Genomic DNA, 19,008 nt, shown 5'->3' with positions numbered 1-19,008 from the left:
AATCCTGTTTTGTAGGCTGCTTTGCCTTTCTTCAAAATCTTTCGTCTTCATAAAGCATTGTTACATTGGACTCAGAACATAAAACAATTTAAATGGCACACTAATGCACAAAACAAACAATAAAAAGCTGCAACAAAGAACTTTATTTTCAGCCTTTGTGCTTGTTTGAGCTTGGCATGGAAAACAATTTTCTTGCCTTGCTTTTTGACCTTGGGCAAGAAGCTCCTCTTGGGCACATCTGGGTTTTTTATTCTGTGAAATAGAGATGAAGATGCTGAGCATCTTTGAAAAGCACTTTCAGAGCTACAAATAAAATTTAAAGGTAGTTGATTTTTTATTCTTATCTTGCTTGTTAATCTGTGTGTCAGTCAGTGAAACAAGCACAATGTCTATTCTTAGCAAATAATAATGGTGATAGTTGTTTTGACTCACTGAGGTTTTCTTGAGTGGCTAAGTTGCTAATGGAACTGATGTTCTGAACTCCTACAGACTTCTCGTTTTTTTTCACAGCCATGTATTTTTTTGCAACTGATGCACCACCTCCCTTGCTTTCTGCTTGTTCTCATACAGAGTTCTTTATCTTGATGTAGAACTTGTTTCCCTTTATTGTGTCATGCAAGATCTGGCTTTCATTTTGTTTGCTCTTAAGTTGCTGTTTAATTTACTCATCTGGTAGAATTGGCTTGTTTGTTTGTTTCATTTTATTTTTGTTGTTTGGAGGGTTTCTTTTAAGAAATAAATGTATACCTTTTTTGGCTTAGGAAATACTCTGTCTACAAAGCCACATTAAAAGACAAAAAAAGTTGTTTAGTTGTCCCCATAGCAGAACATTCCCTGAATATTTGCTGTTTGCACAGTAGGAAAGAAAGCTCTCTCAGATTACTGTTCACAGATTTCTTTTAGTTTGGGGGATGGTCTTATTTTGAACAGTGTTGTTCAGTAATATCTTGGCTTGGAAGGATGCCAAGCTCATCCAGGGCAGCACAGGCAGCTCTTCCCATTGTAGGGCTTCCAATTAAACTAATGCTACCAGCTGTGTGTTCTTTTGTCTGCCCTGGACTAGGCTGTGGTATTGTGCTTCCCACTGTATCTCTCCAGCAGAGCCTGTTGTCTCCATATTAATAGTTTGGGAAAGAGAAGGGGGGACTAGGAAACAATTCAGAAAAGAGAGGAGATGTAAAGGAACTTCTGGCGATGTGAGTTATGCTCAGAAGTGGGCCTTTTAACCTTGAAAAAATGGGTGTGCAGAACACAAGTGTAATCTCTTTTATTTAGATCATGCAGAAGTGTTTTGCAAAGGTGTCAAAGTATCATAATCACCGAAGGGAAATCAGATTACTAATCCCAAATTAGTCATGCACAAAATGATGGCAGAACTGGCCCCAGGATGAGTCTCCGGATTCTCAGTGCAGTGTCGAGTCCTCTACATCTTGTCTCTGGGCATTGGAGGCAACGGGGTGAAGTAGGTAGGGGAAAAATAAAAATTAAAAAAGAAGAGATGGATGAGGTGACATGAAGAGAAAAAACAAGTTGTTTTTCCTGGTTGAGTGGATTCTAAGGAGAAGAGAATTGACAATGGGAGGATGAAAGCCATTGCTCTGATGCTGAGCGCAGGAAAAATCAGATAGGAAGGAAAGTTAGAACCAAGATAGAAAGGATGTAAGGGAAAAGTGCAAGACAGTCTGATTTATACGGGGCAAGGAAAATGTAATTTTTGTCAAATCTCAAGTACAGTGTTTTATCCTCTTAACAAGAAAATTACACTTTTTTTTTTGAACAGGTTCAAAAAACTAGAAATGTTGATGCTTAAGGTTTTAACAGGTTTTGTTGTTGATTTTTTCCCCCCAGTGCTTCTACACAGACTTGCAGAGAACACAGAATTAGAGTAAATCCCTGTGATTTTATCAGGATGTTATCTTTTGATAAAATTATATTTAATTTTATATTAAGCTGCTTTAAGACTCAGCCTTTTTGTTTCCATATAATTGCTGCTTTGCAGCTATTGTGTGCTCTGCAGCAGGCAAGCTTGATATTAAAAGAGTATCAGAGAGTATGTGCTGCCTAGTAACTCCTCAAACAGTGCTGGTTAAGGAAATAAAAGATCCAGAAGCAGTGCAAGGGTGAAGGAACAAAGTAAAGGATGGAGGAAGTTGTCATTGTATATTGAGGTAATATGTCCTTCATCATAAATTAGGTAATCAAGTGGAATCTACCAATGATTGCATTTGAAATGGAAAGTTTTCATTTTGCTGAATGGATGAATGGAAATTGCTCATGCAACACGTTGAGCAAGGATGCTGGCAGTAGATGAGATTTGGCTTATGTCAGTGGGAGTTCAGCACAAATAAAAGAGAATATTTTGGAGACATTCTTGGAATTTGTGCCTGGGTTTCCTTGCATTTTTTATTTTCCAATAGGCTACATTACTTTTGCAGACAGACATCCCTGTTGGGATGCCAGGGCTCCAGAGGTCACTTTTTTGATGTGTATCTAGGCTTTTCTCCAGTATATGTCACTGCCTAGCCTTGATTGATTTTAACTTCCTTCTTTCTCTGCCCCTTTTCACCTCTTAGTTCACATTTCAAACCTTTCTACAACAGTGCTGCCTGGCACAGCCTCCTTTTTCCAGATCTATCAATATTACAGCCTCTTTTGACATCTCAGCCATAGGCACCCTGTGCATTTTGGGGAGTATATTCAGGTTTACATTCTAACAGATATGGCAGCTAAAGCCACTCTTCAGCTGAAGATTTGTGGCTTTGTAACTTCTTTAAAATGGTGGAGGTGTTTCTAAATTTTTCTTTTATCAAGTTCAGGCTTCTTGAAAAGCTGGGAACCATCATTTGTCTGAGACAAAGCCTGGGCGCAATTGCTGAGTGCCAGGTGAAACCAGATTTTAAAAATATAGGAAGTTGTACTGCTGTTTCTCTGCCCGATGTGCTAACCTGGCAAGACACATATCCTCTTTGTGCCTCTGTAGAATTGAGTGGAAGAGCTGTAGGTTGGCATGCAGGAAAAAGTAAATACATCAGGATTCTTTTCCAAAAACAGAACTTGTGGAGCCTTCTTTCTGTTTGGTGGCCTTTGTAACCTGTGGTTCTTTCAAGCCCTCCAACTGAATCCTGCAAGATATGGCATCAAAATACCTCTCATGTATAAATCTTACTTCCCTCTAAACCTGGGAGACTTTTACTTTATTTTTTCAAGGTTCAGATTAATAATTGCATTTTAATGTGATGGATTTAATGCTACCATAATTGGCAAGGCTTGTATACAGGAAGATATATGAACCAGGAAAGGTTCTCAAATGCTTTTCAATATTAAAAATTTGAAAAGTGGTTGTGGTGTTTTGTGCAACAGAGATGCAAATATGCTTTCTGGTAATAGTTTTTAGATATCAGAAGTTTGGATTATTTTTCCCAAAGAAAGAAATCCCAAGCCGTAGAAAGCACAGCTGCTAAGACTCAAATACCAGTTTGTTTTACAGTCAGGACAAACTAAAATCCCTTGAAGGTTAATTACAAGTGAATTTAAAATACTGTTAGTCCAAATTGTGTATAATGGAGTGGCAGGGGGGACATTTTTACTAATATTTACAGAGAAGATATAAATTAAGTGGAATTTTATAACCTTATCTTAAAAAGGAACAGGATAGACTCTGTTATCTGCATTGCAGTGGAGAATATTCTTTAAAATCCAGTCAATAATTTCCCCTCCCCCCTACTTTATCCTTATTTCCTGCTGAAGAGTTTTCAGGATATATTAAAAATGTGCTGTCATTCTTCTAGAAATAATTCAGCTCTAAGTCTGGGATGAACCATTGTGTTATGAAGGAAAAATAATTTGCAAGAGCAGAATTGCCATCCAAAAGTGACTAACAAGATTTATTGGAAATTGGAGGCTAATCTCACTGGATCATGGATCTCATAATCACATTTCATTTTACTTCTTGCATCTGCGATTATGAACACCAAACAGAAAGACCTGTAGTTTATCTGTTTAAACTTCTTGTCACTTTTTGTGCCTGTTTTCTTGTGAATGCATTATCTTTCTGCAATGTATTCATGACTGGCTTGGGGAGTGTTTAAAGGTGACAAAGACAAAAAAATTGTGTTTTGGGAGGAATCAGAACATCACAGTGAAAGAAATGCAGATTTTAACCTTATTCCTTACCCTTTGCAACAGAGAATTTGCATGCTATGGTCCCTCAATCTTCATCAGCACTCTGAAGCTCAGAAAGGATTTGAGGAGCAGCCAACAGTATATTCTCAAAATAAACAAGAAATAATAGCTTATGTTTTCAAAGCTACATAGAAGCCACCTAGTATGCATTTATAGAGGCTCAGGTATTTTGACCCTTGAATCAGCTGTGTATCCTGGTTTGGATGTGGATTAGTACAAATAGGGATGATGAATTTCTGGAATGCATTAATAAACTCATTAATACTCCCTTCATTGCTACTATATGGGCAATACCTGAGACTCCTATAGGCTTTTTTCCTGATCTCTGCCTAGATTCTATGTTCCTGGCCATTTGGATGGAATGGGGAATAAATCTGAGTATTCTTCCAGGGAAACCTGTGTTTCATCGGGTGGTGAATTGTACAGGCTGCGAAAGACAGTAAGAAGATAAAAAATGTTTCTGTGGAAAGACTATATTCACCTTCAAGAGAAATCAAAGGAAAACAAATTTGGCACAAATGTATGAAGCCCTCCTGGTGACAAAGTCCGTGGAGCGCTTTCAAAACTTAGAGCAGATGCACAGGGTAACAAACTGTTTGTAGTGTCCATCCCAAACCAGAGATATCAGTCAAGAGAGATTTTCTTCCCCAGATTCACATTCAGATAAATAGCTTGGAGGCATTACACCACGTGGATAATATGTGGAAAACATCCAGGAGCAGTGAGATTGAAATGATGTCAGCTTTGAAGAGGACATCCAGGGGAATGACGATGGGGAGTGCAACTCAAGCCCATGGGACCATGATTCTGGGAACAGCGTTTGGATCTAATTTTTGTTCACTCAACATCATCTCAGTCAAAAACTGCTACAGTTCTGGAAGGAGCCTGGTAGTTTCTAAATTATTGAAGATGAAAAGGACCTCACAATACGTGTCTGACTGTTTAAAGGGATCCTACCCACTATTAATGCACAGCATTTATCATTTTTGAAAACATAGTGTTATGAATTGGTCTGACTTTGTTAAACCAGCAATTTAAGTGAGAACAAAATTGGCCTGCTATCCAAGTCTCTAGAGATCCTACACTACTTTTTTCAGTTTGGCTTATCAGTTCCCAGTAGATGAGGGTGATGTGTTGTGATTTACTATCAGAAGAACATGGGAGAAATAAAGAAGAAAATTCTCACTTTCATAGCAGAAGTTAAATCTCAGTAGTACCCTTTTTTTGGTGCTTCTTATTTATTCCTACATCTGTTTTTAACTTGCTCTTATTTATAGATTTTTCTTTCTTTCTTTCTCAATTACAGCAACTAGTGGTTATTTAAGGACCTACCATTGTTTCCATTTTAGAGAGAACTCATTTTAGGGATACATTTGTTACCACAGCCATTTAAATTCTGCTTTGTTGGAAATGCTTGTACAAGTTGATAGCCTAGATGTAAATTATTTATTTCAAATTGAATTGGTCGTGCTCTTTATTTTGAAAAAAAGAGCTTACTAACCACAAAATTACGTTTTTTATTTTCTTTAGATGCCTGCCAAACTAGCAAGAGATTTTACTCTAAAAGATTGCTTTTTTGTTACTGGCAATTGGCCCACCAGCATTGAAAATTCAGAAACTTTGCATTTTGAAAAAAGACCAAGATAGGCTGGAGAGTTAAACGTAATGCTGAGTGCATGCCAGCATGTGCTATACATGCTCTAAATATATATATATATATATATATATATATATATATATATATATATATATATAATGGTGAAGCATTTAAAGTCAACTTACTGATCTTCATATTCTCTCTATGCAATGCTTAAAATAGTGTGACCCATTTTATTCCTTTAACTGGTGAAGATGCAGTTGTTAATGACATTTGACATGGTGGTTATAATGGTGAACTAATATTTGGACAACTTTTGTTTAAATGTAGCTTATAGTATGAATCAATATTTTAGAAACACTATTACTGAACTTCTGCTCTTCCTTTGCTACATTTGCAATGGGGCTGTGTACAGCTCCATCTGAGTTTGGCATTTCTACAGGCATGACTGAGGACTTTACAGATACAGCAATTCTCTAGTTGATGGCAAACTAATATTCCTTGATCATATTGGGAGTAGGCTAAATACCAGCTTGGAAATCTAACCGACCGAGGAGGTTGTTGTAAATTAAATTACAACATAATGAATGTCAAGATAGCATTCAAGTGTATATATACATATGTGAGTATGTGGATTTCTTAACAGAGATGGGGCAAAACAAAACTTGGATATTACAGGCTAAGGAAAGGAATGCAGCCAGGATCTCAAATATGTTTCCACTATAGCTTTTAGTCCATTGACAAGATACAGTTGAAAGATTTGGAGTGCTAGGAAAAGGATTTAATAGAGGATTTAAAAGATTTAATTTAATTTTGTTACTGAGGGGTGGAAAAGGTCTTAAGAAAGCACACGGACCTCAGTCTTGTGCTTTTTGCCAATGAACTTTTCTGCTGGAGACAACAAAAGTTCTTCTTGGCTGAGAAATATTTGAGTATGATAGATGATGTTTTTACATATTGCATAGGCTCTACTTTGTATGTGTATATACTGCAGAAATTATATTTCTGTTCAAAGAATAATCCAGTCAGTCTGACTCAGAGTTGAATTCTAGACTCAGACACTGATTTTCTAGAAAAAGCTGCCTCTGAGATATTGCCCCTTCTCCAGCAGCTAACTCTCTGTGTATTAATTAGTATCTAAATGTGCAGGAGTAAGGTTTACTTGAACATAATTAAGTGCATATTGTCCTTGTTCAGCACCCACAGTCTCATAAGCATATCATGGAAGAAAGAGACACCCAGGCAGCTTTGCTTCTGAGGCTATTGTAACAAGTGTGATGCAGTGTCATGGGAGAAGATTTTAATCCTTTACTGTTTGTTTGCCAGTATTAACATTTGGTCCTGTGGAGCTGAACGTTCCATGCTGTTTTCTTCCCCTTTGTGTTTTAGTAACAATTTTCATAAAAAGCATGTCTCCCACTTCATGACATTACAGGGAGTGGTTATTCAGAGTCTGAAAGTGTGCCTGGAAATTTAGATATTTTCAAGCAATTTCTATAATGCATTTTGACTTGGCTATCTTTTTAAAATTCAAGTTTCAGAGACTGGAGGGTCACACAGCATATTTTATTTGAACAAATGACATCAGAGGCAAAAAACTTAGCTTAAAGCTTAAAACTTAGCAAAAAGCTTAAAAGCTTGCTTTTAATTCAACAAAAAAATAAAATTAGTTTTATTCATATAAATTCTATCAATATCTAGCAATATATCAATAAAAAATAGTTTCTGTCTCAAGCAGTAGCTTTCTCACTAGGATATGGAACCTAGATATTGCAGTCCTTGATACAGGAAAATGATTTCAAGAAAGAGATTCAGCATCTCTCTAAAAATTAACTTTATAAACCTTTTATTTTCGTTGATAGTCATGATAAAGGACTGCAACAAGCAGCATAAAAGATGATTAGCTATTAAGATTGTTTTGAAATGTTTCAAATGTTAGAAACTTATGAGATACCATAATTTTGTTGCCCATTACCAATCATATTTGATACTTTCCTGAAGAAGGATACTTGCAATTATTAAAAATGCATTACCTTTAACCTAAAGTCCAGAAGCTGAGCTGTGTTCAGTGTGTAGCAGAGGGAACACTTTATCTTAAGTCAAAACACTTTGAAAACTCTGTGTGGGAGTGCTCTCTCCCCCATATTTATCTGCATGAAGGAATTTAGAAAGGCTCACAAGGGACAAAGCCTCAGCAGCAGCATCAGTAGGCCCTGGGAAAACACGCTTGAATGTTCCACATCTCTGTCTCTTAATGAGAATAATACTCTGGCTTTAGGAGAAGGTGGTTCTCTGCACTCATGACCTCTTGTGCTGCCCTTTGGCTTCATAGTCAATTTCCATATGGGCCTGAATGTGGAACTCCATTCCTCATGGAACTGTAAATATTCCCATTGAGATCAATAGGTGTGTTTGCGAAGTAAAATATTACTCACTGTGAGTAAGAGCCATATGATATGAGACAACAGGTCTGGCACTAAAATATGTTTTTATAATTTTTAGGTGAATACATTCTCACATGTGGGTTTCTTGTTTTGGCCTGCACCTGTTTTGTGTGCAGAATAGTCTTGCAGAAGAAATTATTGTACTGTTTAGTATTAGATATTCATATATAAATACCTACTGGTTTTTACCATCCCATAACTCATTTACATGTGTAAATGCAGGTTAAATGCTTTTGTAACTTTGCAAATGACAAATTGACTATTTCAAAATTTAGTCTTGGATGTATTCTGGGGAATTATGCTACAAGTCCATGTTATTTCTTCATTCAAGCTCTCCAGCTTGTTAGAAACACATTATAACCACTTGACTCTGATTCACAGGGTAACCCTTCAAAATTACAGACATAGTGATCATGAATTTCTTTGATATTTATTGATTGCATCAACATTATTCATGATAAACACCCTTTGTACTAATATGATGTCACTGGCATTGTACTTAAGGCTGTCTACCGTAACTATTAGGACCATTAGTTAGTTTTAAGGTGTTATATTTTGCAGTCAACTTCATGTCTTTCTTAAGGAGGTGAGGAAAATAAATGTATAGAAACTGCTGAATTTTGAAAGCATTTTGCTGTTTCTAAGACTAACTGGGGGGGAAGGTTGTTTGTCTTCTAAAGAAAAAGAAAAGTTTATATGAGATATATATACCATATATACATATACCTCTAAAATCCTAGAAGAAACTTTATTTTTCCTTGGACAAGTTAATGTACGTAATGCTATTCAGCTGTCTTCAAAAGCTGACAGCAACCCTGAGCTGTTATTTCAAGTTTTTCCTGTATAATACAAAGATACTATTATTCATGGAACTGTTGTGCTAGACTTTGGAGAGTGCTTATCTCCTTGGGTGGTCATGTTAATTCCATAGCCGAAATCAGTTCTTAGTGTTTTTGAGAAGCTCCAGCGGTGGGTCTCATTTCTAAGGGATAGGGTGGGCAGGACAGTCTTCTAGGTTAGACCACAAGACACTTCAAAGTGAATAGACTAGCTCTGCGATTTTGATGAATTTTAGATGTGGATTACTCAATATGAAAAATGTACCCATATTTTCCTGGATTGGATGTGCTATGTTTCAGCCCCCAGTGTGTTTTGATAGCGAAGCAGGCCGGGTGCACTGACCAGCTCTCACTCCCGATATCGCTGTGTTTTCTTACAGCCTGCGACCTGATGAACCAAGGCATCCTGGCCCTTGTCAGCTCCATCGGTTGCACGTCAGCAGGATCCCTGCAGTCTCTGGCCGATGCCATGCACATCCCTCACCTCTTCATCCAGCGCTCCCCGGCAGGAACGCCGCGGAGCGGCTGCGGGCTCACCAGGAGCAGCCGCAACGATGACTACACGCTCTCCGTGCGGCCCCCTGTCTACTTAAATGATGTCATCCTGAGAGTGGTCACAGAATATGCCTGGCAGAAATTCATTATTTTTTACGATAATGACTATGGTAAGTATTTATTTATCGGGGTGATTTTTGTCAAATCCATAATCCTTTTGAACAGTGTCACATTACAGCTTTATAGTCTTACAATAGATTATGTTTTGCTTTTGAGCATTTATGGTTCTGGCAGCATTTCACAGCACCTCAGAGAAATCTATTTCTGAAATCCATCAACCTTTACAAGTTTATGTGATAATGTCTTTGTTAGAGTTAGCTGATAAATGAAGAACTTATGTGTTTTTCTATTCTACTCGTGTTTATGACGCATAAAAGTTTTTAGCAAGCTCTCTTGGTTTTTTGGACAGTGGAAGCATAAAATGACAATTCGAGATGCAGTGTGTAAGATTTGTGTTCTGTAGATGTGTTTATTGTGTGGAGAATATCTTCTGTTTGTTGGCATATATTTTCTGGCCAGAATCTGAAGTGGTGGTGAATGTAGGTCAGAGGTTTGGCAAGAATGCAGTGCTAGCCATAAATACAAAACATGTAGAAAGAAGTTCTGGAGAGTGAAGAAGTTGAGGAGGAGGGCTTGGACAAGACAACATTCCCTCTGTTTTGAGTTCATTCAGTGCTCCTGAAAGGTGCTGAATTGGTGTTTTTTGTGTGATAAGAGAAAATGTGACACAGATGGCAGTGTCACAAGACTACACCATCCAGCTCAGTGAATCAGCCAATTTTCATCCAGATATTTTCTACAGCTGACAGGAGAACTGCAAAGATTTATCCAGTAAGCTGCATTATCTAACAAATTTCACCATCTTTATTTCTGTGAAAAATTGCTTTGCAACCAGACCTGTTTTCCTCAGATGCATCCAATATTCATAAGTAATCATGACTAGCTTGGATGAGCATTTTAAAACTTATGTTCAAAGTTAAATCTTTAAGTTGTAAAAAAATGCTCACTTCAGCGATTTACTGTGCATAATATCTGGTTCATTCAGGTCAGGTGTTATTGATTTTTGTTCCCTGCCTATATAATAAATTCTTAAATTAGAAGAATAGAAAGTGATGAAAGTGATGAATAGGAGTATTCTTCTTTATAACAAAGCAGCACCTAAAAGCACCAGCCATGGGATAAGGAACACACACACAAACCCCCCCCCCCAAAAAAAAAAAAAAAAAAAAAAAAAAAAAATCCCACAGCAGAGTATTTTTGTTCAGAAATTATGAGTTTGTGTATTTAACTGCCAGGTACAAATGAAGACAACTATAAACGTTTCATTTAAGGGGTATCTTTTTGCATGTATTTTTGAGTTTAAAAGCCTCAAGCAAATTTTATAATTAATATCTTTGAATAATTATATTGAAAAACAATGAGTTTAAATTATTTAAATTTCGTTATTTAATTTAAAAATACAGTTCAGACACCATGTTATTTTGTCCTTGATATCTGGGTAAGAACTTCATAATGTTGTGACTTACGTAACACAGATGCCTGCCTGCCTGCCTGCCTGCCTGCAAGGAATTAGTTTCAGAGCAGTAGCTCATTCAGCGACACATCATCCTCAGATGTGACCTGTGGCAGATATTTAGTCTCTCTACCAGCCTCTCTGGTATTTTTAATTCAGTAGCCAACAAGATATGCCATACTAACCAAGACAGACTGGTACTCTGACTTTGATTAGTGATCACCATCACAAACATCAGGAAAAGGTGCAAAAAACCTTAGCATTCTGCATTTAGTATGTACTGAGCAGTCTGTCCCCTTCCTAACCTTTTGTGTGGCTTGGGCATTTTGGGGAAGTAGGTTGTTCTTTTGGGGTGTAAGAGGTGTGTGTGCATAGTTGGGAATTAATACTATGGATAAAATGATTTTAAATGTGACCTGATTTTTAAATTAACCTGTGACTGACTAGAGCTATTCACTGTGCAAAGGTATGTTTCTTTAGACTATCAACCTAAATGCTTGATTTCAATAGCCATCCTAAGGCAGCAAACAATTTCTGTATTATTCTTTTGCTTCCTACAGTTTCTTTATGAAATTTTATATTGCTGATTTCATTGATGGTTTCCCCCTTCATTTTTAATAACAAACAAATCAGAACTTTCAGATCACTATCTCTAACTTGAGGACTCTCGTTCTTTTCTTCATTCACTGGCTCTCCATTCCTTCTTGCTCATACTTAAATGTCCCTCTAATTTTTTGCTACCGTGTTTCAGGTGAAACCTTAGGTTTGACACTATTTTGCCTGTTCCCAATCCTTTTACCCAGTTTTTGATCTATGACAATAGTTTTTCACAGACACATGGTGACATATTTTGATTAGTAGCCCCTAGAGAGTAATCTTGCTATATTATTATAAATATTAACAAATAACTTTCTCCCTTTTCTCTGCTATTTTATTGATAAACTGAAAACATTTCTCATATGTTAGCAGTTTGCATTTTTTCTTCCTGGATTCTCTATTGATTGAAGAGGAACTAGCACAGAGAGAGGGACAAAGAAATTAATGGCATGAAAAGGGAAACTGGAATCACTTTTTAATGGATTACAGAGTGGATAAGTCTGAATTCAGTATTCACCATGCTTTGAGCAGCAGGTTGGACAGTGTGATGTCCTGAAATCCCTTTCAACTCCAATTATTCCATGATTCTGTGGTGTTTGAGAAAGCCATTCCTTAGATGGGTTCTCTAGACTTGAAATATTTTTACCAAAGAAAACTATTCCAGTATCACTTTGAATTTTTAAAAAGAGAGTTGGCCCAAGAACTCCCAAAGACCCTGAGGAAGGGAACACTGCCATTAGCTTCTGCTCCTGTATTAGAAAGAAATCAAGACTGCGCATGCAGATATGGGTGGAGGTTTATGAATAATCCATCCCTTTGGTCAGCATCAGTGCAGCTAAAGGTGTTGCAATTTCCTCTGGAAGATCCCAGTCTCGTACCTCAGCTTGCCTGAGAGGTTCTGCTACAGTGAGACTTATTTATTTCCTCTGCTCATACAGACCTAAAATAAAATCCTTGCTAAAAGCTTTCTTCAATGTAACTGCTTCAGCAGTTAATATTAGATGTCTTAATAGAACATTTAGTGTTAAACATTATAGCAGGTGGAAGTTTGATACGTGCATTAGAATTAATTTCATGTTAAGAAGATTATTGATATGTTGTGCGCAGCTGTCTGCAAAACTGACACCTGTGCAAGCAGCAATTTCTTACCCTGGTGGTATTTTTTCATGTGCAGCAATCATTCCTTCTCAAGGTGTATATCATAACATGAAGTGGTGTCTCCATAGCAGTAAATGACATTTGAAAAATAATGGGAATATGGAATCTGATATGTGTTCATTTTTTTTTTCTCATCGTTGACATATTTTTGTAAGTTAGAAAATGTGAAAGCACTAATAGACTAATTGATTCCAGCAACCAGCAGAATTTCAGTGCTTTCCCTTCCAATAAACTATTTTGTATAACCATTTAATTTAATTATTTAAAACTTTAAATACTTTGGTTGTATTACTGAAATTATTTCCAGTAATAATTTTGCTCTGTGGAAGAAAATGTCCCTTTCATATTTAAAATGAATTTTCCTACAATAAAATTTGGATCTTATCCAAAGTACATACTGCACTAAACCAGTTGCCTTGCACCTTTAATATAAGCTGCAAACCTTTGTGTGTCAATTTATCAAAATCAATGTTTTTAAATCCTATCAATATAATTGCTTTTGAATTTTATCTTCCAGTCTATCATAGATTATTTTTCATTATCAGAGAATTTTTTATGATGAAAATGTTTTCTGCAGTCCTGGGAATAATTTCCCCTATATTATCCTCCTTAAAATCTCAAATTCTTATTTTGAATATATGTAGATGAGTATGTTCACTTTTACCGTTTTAACACTCCTGTACAACATCTAAATCTTAGAAACTTCAAGTCTACTTAAAGGTTCTTTACTGATAAGGAAAGTTAAGTCTTTGAAGGAAGCAATTCTTTCATGAAGTTATAACCACCAGGATGGTGAAAAAGTGGGGTAGAAATGCATTTCTGAAATAATTGATGTCTAAGTTTTCAAATGATGTTTCTTTTCCAAGAAATTTGAAGGTAGGCTGACTATTTTAAGACAAAGGACACCTTGATAATAATAAAAATAAAATAAGTAATAATAATAAAAAAAGTATTTTCCTTATGTTAACTTAGTTAAGCTAAGTAAAGACTCTAGAAAAGCTGTAGTCTTTTCTAATTGGTAGAGCCTCCCCAGTAAGAAATGTAAGGCCAACATATAGTAGGAATTAATGAGTGGAGATGTGAGAAAAAAACATTTTGAAGTGAGCAGGCTTAGGTGATAGTTGTTGTATTTCATTTACTACAATTATATCTTTAGTGTAAAAATTCAGATGAACTTCTAAAAATCAGAACAAGTTGTCTTTTCCCCAATCCTTGCACTCTGTAAGCATGATCTAGACCAAACTCCCAGTGCAGTCAATGTGTTGCCTATACAAGTCAAACTCCTTGTATTCAATGTGTTTTGCTCCTTCTGGTAAAACAATTTAGGGTCTGTCCAGGACATGAAATCTGATTTTGTTTGAGAAAATTTAATACATGGATATTAAAAGCATTCAAGAACAATTCTGCACTTCTTCAAAGGCGATTAAAGAGAATCTTCTTGCAGAGATAAAGAGTAGGTGGCATGAAATACAGTAAAATTATGCAGTAGACTGATGCCTTTCTCAAACTGCTATTAAAATTACTATCCACACAGTATATAGAAGCCAACTTTACTTCATTTAAGCAGCCAAATCAGCTCCTACTCGCTTCATTCTTGACTGCTTAGCTTAATGTGTAGGATCACTGTGCAGAGGGTTTTGTGCATCTCCTCTTCACAAGCAGATGTGGAGGCTGGGAAGCTTCTCCTCTGGTATGAATTCCTCCTTAGGAGTATCAGCACCCATTAAGTGAAGGCATTTTCAGATTGGACACTGTAAATGGATAACTTCATACCTTTGGAAATTGAAAAGTTTGGATTTGTAAAAAGAACCACTGCAATCTGTAAACTTTTCAAGCAAGTTTGCAAAGTTCTTAATCTTTATGGTTTCAGGTTCAAAGCAAACAAAATGCAGTTTGAAAGAGCAGATCCTACCTGATCCACAGATTTGTATCTGACAGTGGCCAGGCCCCAAAAACCAACATGAAAAAGATGGATACATTTCACAGAACGAAATAGTAATTTGAGACCAGAATGTGTGAGCCCAGGCCATATAAGCAGAGTGATTGAGCTGCAATCCCAGCATATTGTTGAGTTTTATCTCTGTGGTGTATCAAAAAGGGACAAGCTTTTGCAATTAATGTTTTACTCTCAGGCAGTTTTCAGTTTACTGTATTTTCCAGGAAAAAATGTGGATACTTTTCTGTAATAGTAAATTCTTTATGAAGAAACCAGTCAATCACTGCAAGAACATAGTTGTGAATTTTGTGCAATTTACAGTGTAGGTATCTCTGCATTTCTAAGATGAAAGACAGAAAGTCTAGCTGTTTGAAAAGATTTATTTTTCATGTTTTATTACTGCTAAAGTAGATAGAAAGATTCTGCAATTTTCCTCTTGGAAAGGCTGAAGGAATAAGACTTTTTTTCTGGATAATTAATTTTATCTTAATACCCATTATTTTATAATGATGATCATAACATTTAAAAACCCTTCTGAATTTTGTATTAAAAGAAAAAAATTCTTAACCCCACTTTCCCAATTTTTGGCCTAACCTTCTGTATTTCATCCCAGCATGCTTTTGATATGCAGCCATCACTGGAGAGCTATGAAATATTTACTAATTCCCGAAGTAAGTTATCTTTCCTTACAGTTTTTTGACCTTCCTACTAATACTGCAAATGTTTGGTAATGGATATTTGCCGTTCCCTTAGGTGATAATTTAATTTTAACTTTTGTAAAGAAGAGAAAAAAAAGCTAGCATCAAGACTACGAAGGGTTTTGTTCTGTGAGGCTGTAGGAGGCATTACCATAGGAAACATAGGTTGAAGAAGTAATTGTCAAGACTTGGCTGGAGCAGAAGGGAGGATGTTACCAGTAGGAAGGAGTTTAGTGGGCATCTGCCTTAAAAAACTTCCTCATGGATCTCCCTTCTTGCTCCTTTATCATATATAGTGATTTCAGATTATTTCTGTGCAAGAAAAGGATGAAGGCAGTGGTGTGAGGTACTTGGCCAGTAGAAGGTGTCTCAAACTCAGTCTGAGGGAGGATTTTGGAGAAAGAGAAAAAATAAAATAGAATCTTAAGGAGAGAACAGTGACATCTGTATTACTGAGCTCAGCCTCTGTAAACGGGTCTGTGAAACAATGAAGATAAAAGAGCATTATCCCCATCCCTACCCCAGAAAGGCAGTCGTTTGCAAATAAATTAAGTGCAATTCTATAGAACTGGAGTGTTGTTCTTTAAAGATCCCAGAAAAGCAAGGATTATACCTGGAACTTGAGAGGCTGAGTTGTTTGCAGAAAGGCTACCTCCTGCATTTTAAGAGGGGTGATATCCTGAGATGATGTCCCTCTGTATGTATGGGCACCAAATTCCCAGCATTTCCTTTAAAACCCGTATGGAGTAAGTGATCCCATGGACACTGTCCTGCACACACATTTTCCAGAAATAAATATAATGACCACTGACATAGATGTGCTTGAAACCATAACATTTTCTAATCGTTTTAAGTTTTAATGCAAGTTTAATAAAGACTCATAAAAGAATCATGCTCTCTTTAATCGATTGCAAATGCTTATAATTACCCTGAGGCTGTTTTCAGCTGCTTGATGACTATAATATTCTCAAGTCTGTCTCCAGACAGTCTTAAAACTGTTTATTACTCATCTGGCTCTTTGCCAGCTTCCCATACTCATTTGCTTCACTGTGCCTCAATAAACATATAATTAATTCAAGCTTATTACTGAACCTTTTTTTTTATTAGTATTTATTACGTCATTCAGATAAGGAAAGGAGCATTAATTTTCGTCTGTGTAATTTTAGTGTGTCAGGTGAGAACTTCTGTGACAATTTGGATTTGCTGATTGACATTGCCACTGCAAATTGAGTATATAATTTGGGCAACCCTAAGATGATTGAACTTCTGAATTATTCTGTAAAATTTCTATAGTGGAAAAGTGGACATGCTTCTACTTTTCAGCCCCAGAACACTTGGAGGAATGTATTGCTATAAGTGAATATGTAGCAAGATCAGAGAGTGTTTGTCACTCCCTCATGTTACAGTCCTTAGGGAGAAGATGGGTAAAGCCTTGAAAGGTTTCCTCTGACACACCTGTGTTGTGCTAGTAAACTGGGGCCAAAATAAAGACATAAATGTTCTTCCAATATCTGTGCAGTGGGAAAAGTCTGTAGAAAAGGCATTATTTTGAGGTTTTGCAGAGGTACAAGATTTCATTTTTATATGCAGCCTGCATCACAAAAACAGTGATTTATTTAAAGAATACCTGGAGCTTATACTGGTAGCTGCCACAGTTTGCTAAGTATTTTTCAGCTCTCAATACATTGTTCTATCTTCTCAGAAGTATTAAATTTAAGTTTGTAAGTTTATATTTTGGCAGCTAAATAAATGAACAGCAATCAAATGAGGAAACTTTTGAGAAAAGTAATTTTTGCATGTTGAATTGAAGAAATTATATCACCGCTGGGGAAAGAAAGCATGAATTTTGCATAAAAACATCATAAATGTCAATTAATATCATAAATTGAAAAGAAAACTTGTCTCTGAGAGTTTTAACCAGTCAAGAAAAAGAAAGCAGAGAGACAGGAGAAAACTAGGAAGTATTTATAGCATTGTTCCTAAATCTTAGTTTATCAGCTTCACTTTCTAGATTATGTTATTCAGAGCACTGTTTCACTCATGAAATATTCCTGTTTCTATACTGTAAACTTTTAATCAACTGAGAATGTTCTTTGGAAAGAGATTGATGTGGAGTCAGAGAACAGTTTGTGTTAGGGAAGTTTATAACACACATGCAGTCATGGAATGGCTTGGCTTGGAAGGGGCCTTAAGAACCTTTTTAGTTCCAATGCCCTTCCATGGGCAGGGACACCTCTACTAAACCAGATTTCTCAGAGCCTCATCCAACCTGACCTGGAACACCTTCAGGGATGGGACATCCACAGCTTCTCTGGGCAACCTGTGGCAGTGCCTTACCACCTTCACAGTCAAAAATTTCTTCCTAATATCTAATCCAAATAATCTCTCATTTTGAACTCATTACTCCTTCTCCTATCACTATAGTTGCTGGGGCAGAGTCCCTCTCTGGCTCCCCTGTAGACCCTCTTCAGGTACTGGGAGGTTGTTATGAGATCTCCACACAAGCTTCTCTTCTGCATGTTGAGCCCCAACTTTCTCAGCCTGTCAAATATTCACAATCTGTTCACTGCAAGGACACTCTTTTTTTGCAAAGGGTCTCTGTCACTCTTCATCCATCTCCCACCTTCATCCTCACACTTATGAGAACCAGCAGAGAGTAGCATATATATATACATATATGTATAGTTGCTCTTTAATAAAGACTTATATCTATACAAATATAGAAAGTTCTGTTGTACAGGATTTACACGTAATTTTTAAAGTTTCGCATGATTTGAAGGCACTAGGCAGGGAAAATTAATTTCTTTGCAGAAGGTTGTTTCCTTCAAAGACAACCCATAGGAGCCTTTTGGAAATCTCTCATGGAAACTGTGGTCAAAAGGGAATTGAATAGAGAGATAGAAAGCAGGTTATACAGTCAAAAGTACATGGATAGAATATATTGCCCTGTCAGCCTTCACAAGTGCGGCTGTTGATCACAATCTGACTTCCTTTCTATTTTTTGAGAAGCTACAGTAACAGCAGATACTCTGAAGGATTAGTTCTAACTTCATTCTTATTTCTCTTTTTTATTCTTTGCTTTTTTCCTTTTTCTTTCTAGTAAAAAAAAAAGGGGAAAGGAAAAAAGAAACTCAAAGGAAGCATCTTGTATCAACCCTCAGTAAGATTCAAAACTAAAGTCTTGCAGGATTTGAAAACTGTAAATGCCCCCAGCACTGATTCAGCTGCTCAAGACTATCTGTATTGATCTTGCTTATTTAAAGGATAATTTCTAATTACTGATAATGTAACACAAAAGTAGCTAATGTACATGACATTTGAATGAACTTTTAAAATAGGGATTACATAGACATTTCTCTAGTGCCAAAATAGTTAATATCAAACAAGAAAAATTGAAATCACCTACTTATATTTCAATTTGAAATGGAAATAGCTTCAAAATAGAAAAAAGCATACAAGTGCAATTTTTTTTCTGTTCAGTGATACTAA

General features: G+C 36.4%; 1 protein-coding gene across 5 annotated transcripts in view; it reads left to right on the top strand.

The window, feature by feature from the left end:
- Nucleotides 1–19,008, top strand: part of GRID2 (glutamate ionotropic receptor delta type subunit 2) — a 679,862-nt gene that overhangs the window by 388,428 nt on the left and 272,426 nt on the right. For all 5 annotated transcript variants that reach the window (XR_015803327.1, XM_014875285.2, XM_088163983.1 and 2 more), the window contains exon 3: nucleotides 9,443–9,727. Coding sequence is in view for 4 of the 5 variants with exons in the window: in XM_014875285.2 (XP_014730771.1) it covers nucleotides 9,443–9,727 (285 nt within the window). In the remaining variant the exon portion in view is untranslated. The remainder of the gene's footprint in view (nucleotides 1–9,442; nucleotides 9,728–19,008) is intronic.

The sequence above is a fragment of the Sturnus vulgaris genome, chromosome 4 (assembly GCF_052056855.1).
Source record: "Sturnus vulgaris isolate bStuVul1 chromosome 4, bStuVul1.hap1, whole genome shotgun sequence".
Lineage (NCBI taxonomy): Eukaryota > Metazoa > Chordata > Aves > Passeriformes > Sturnidae > Sturnus > Sturnus vulgaris.
This window is presented reverse-complemented; position numbering and strand designations above follow the sequence as displayed.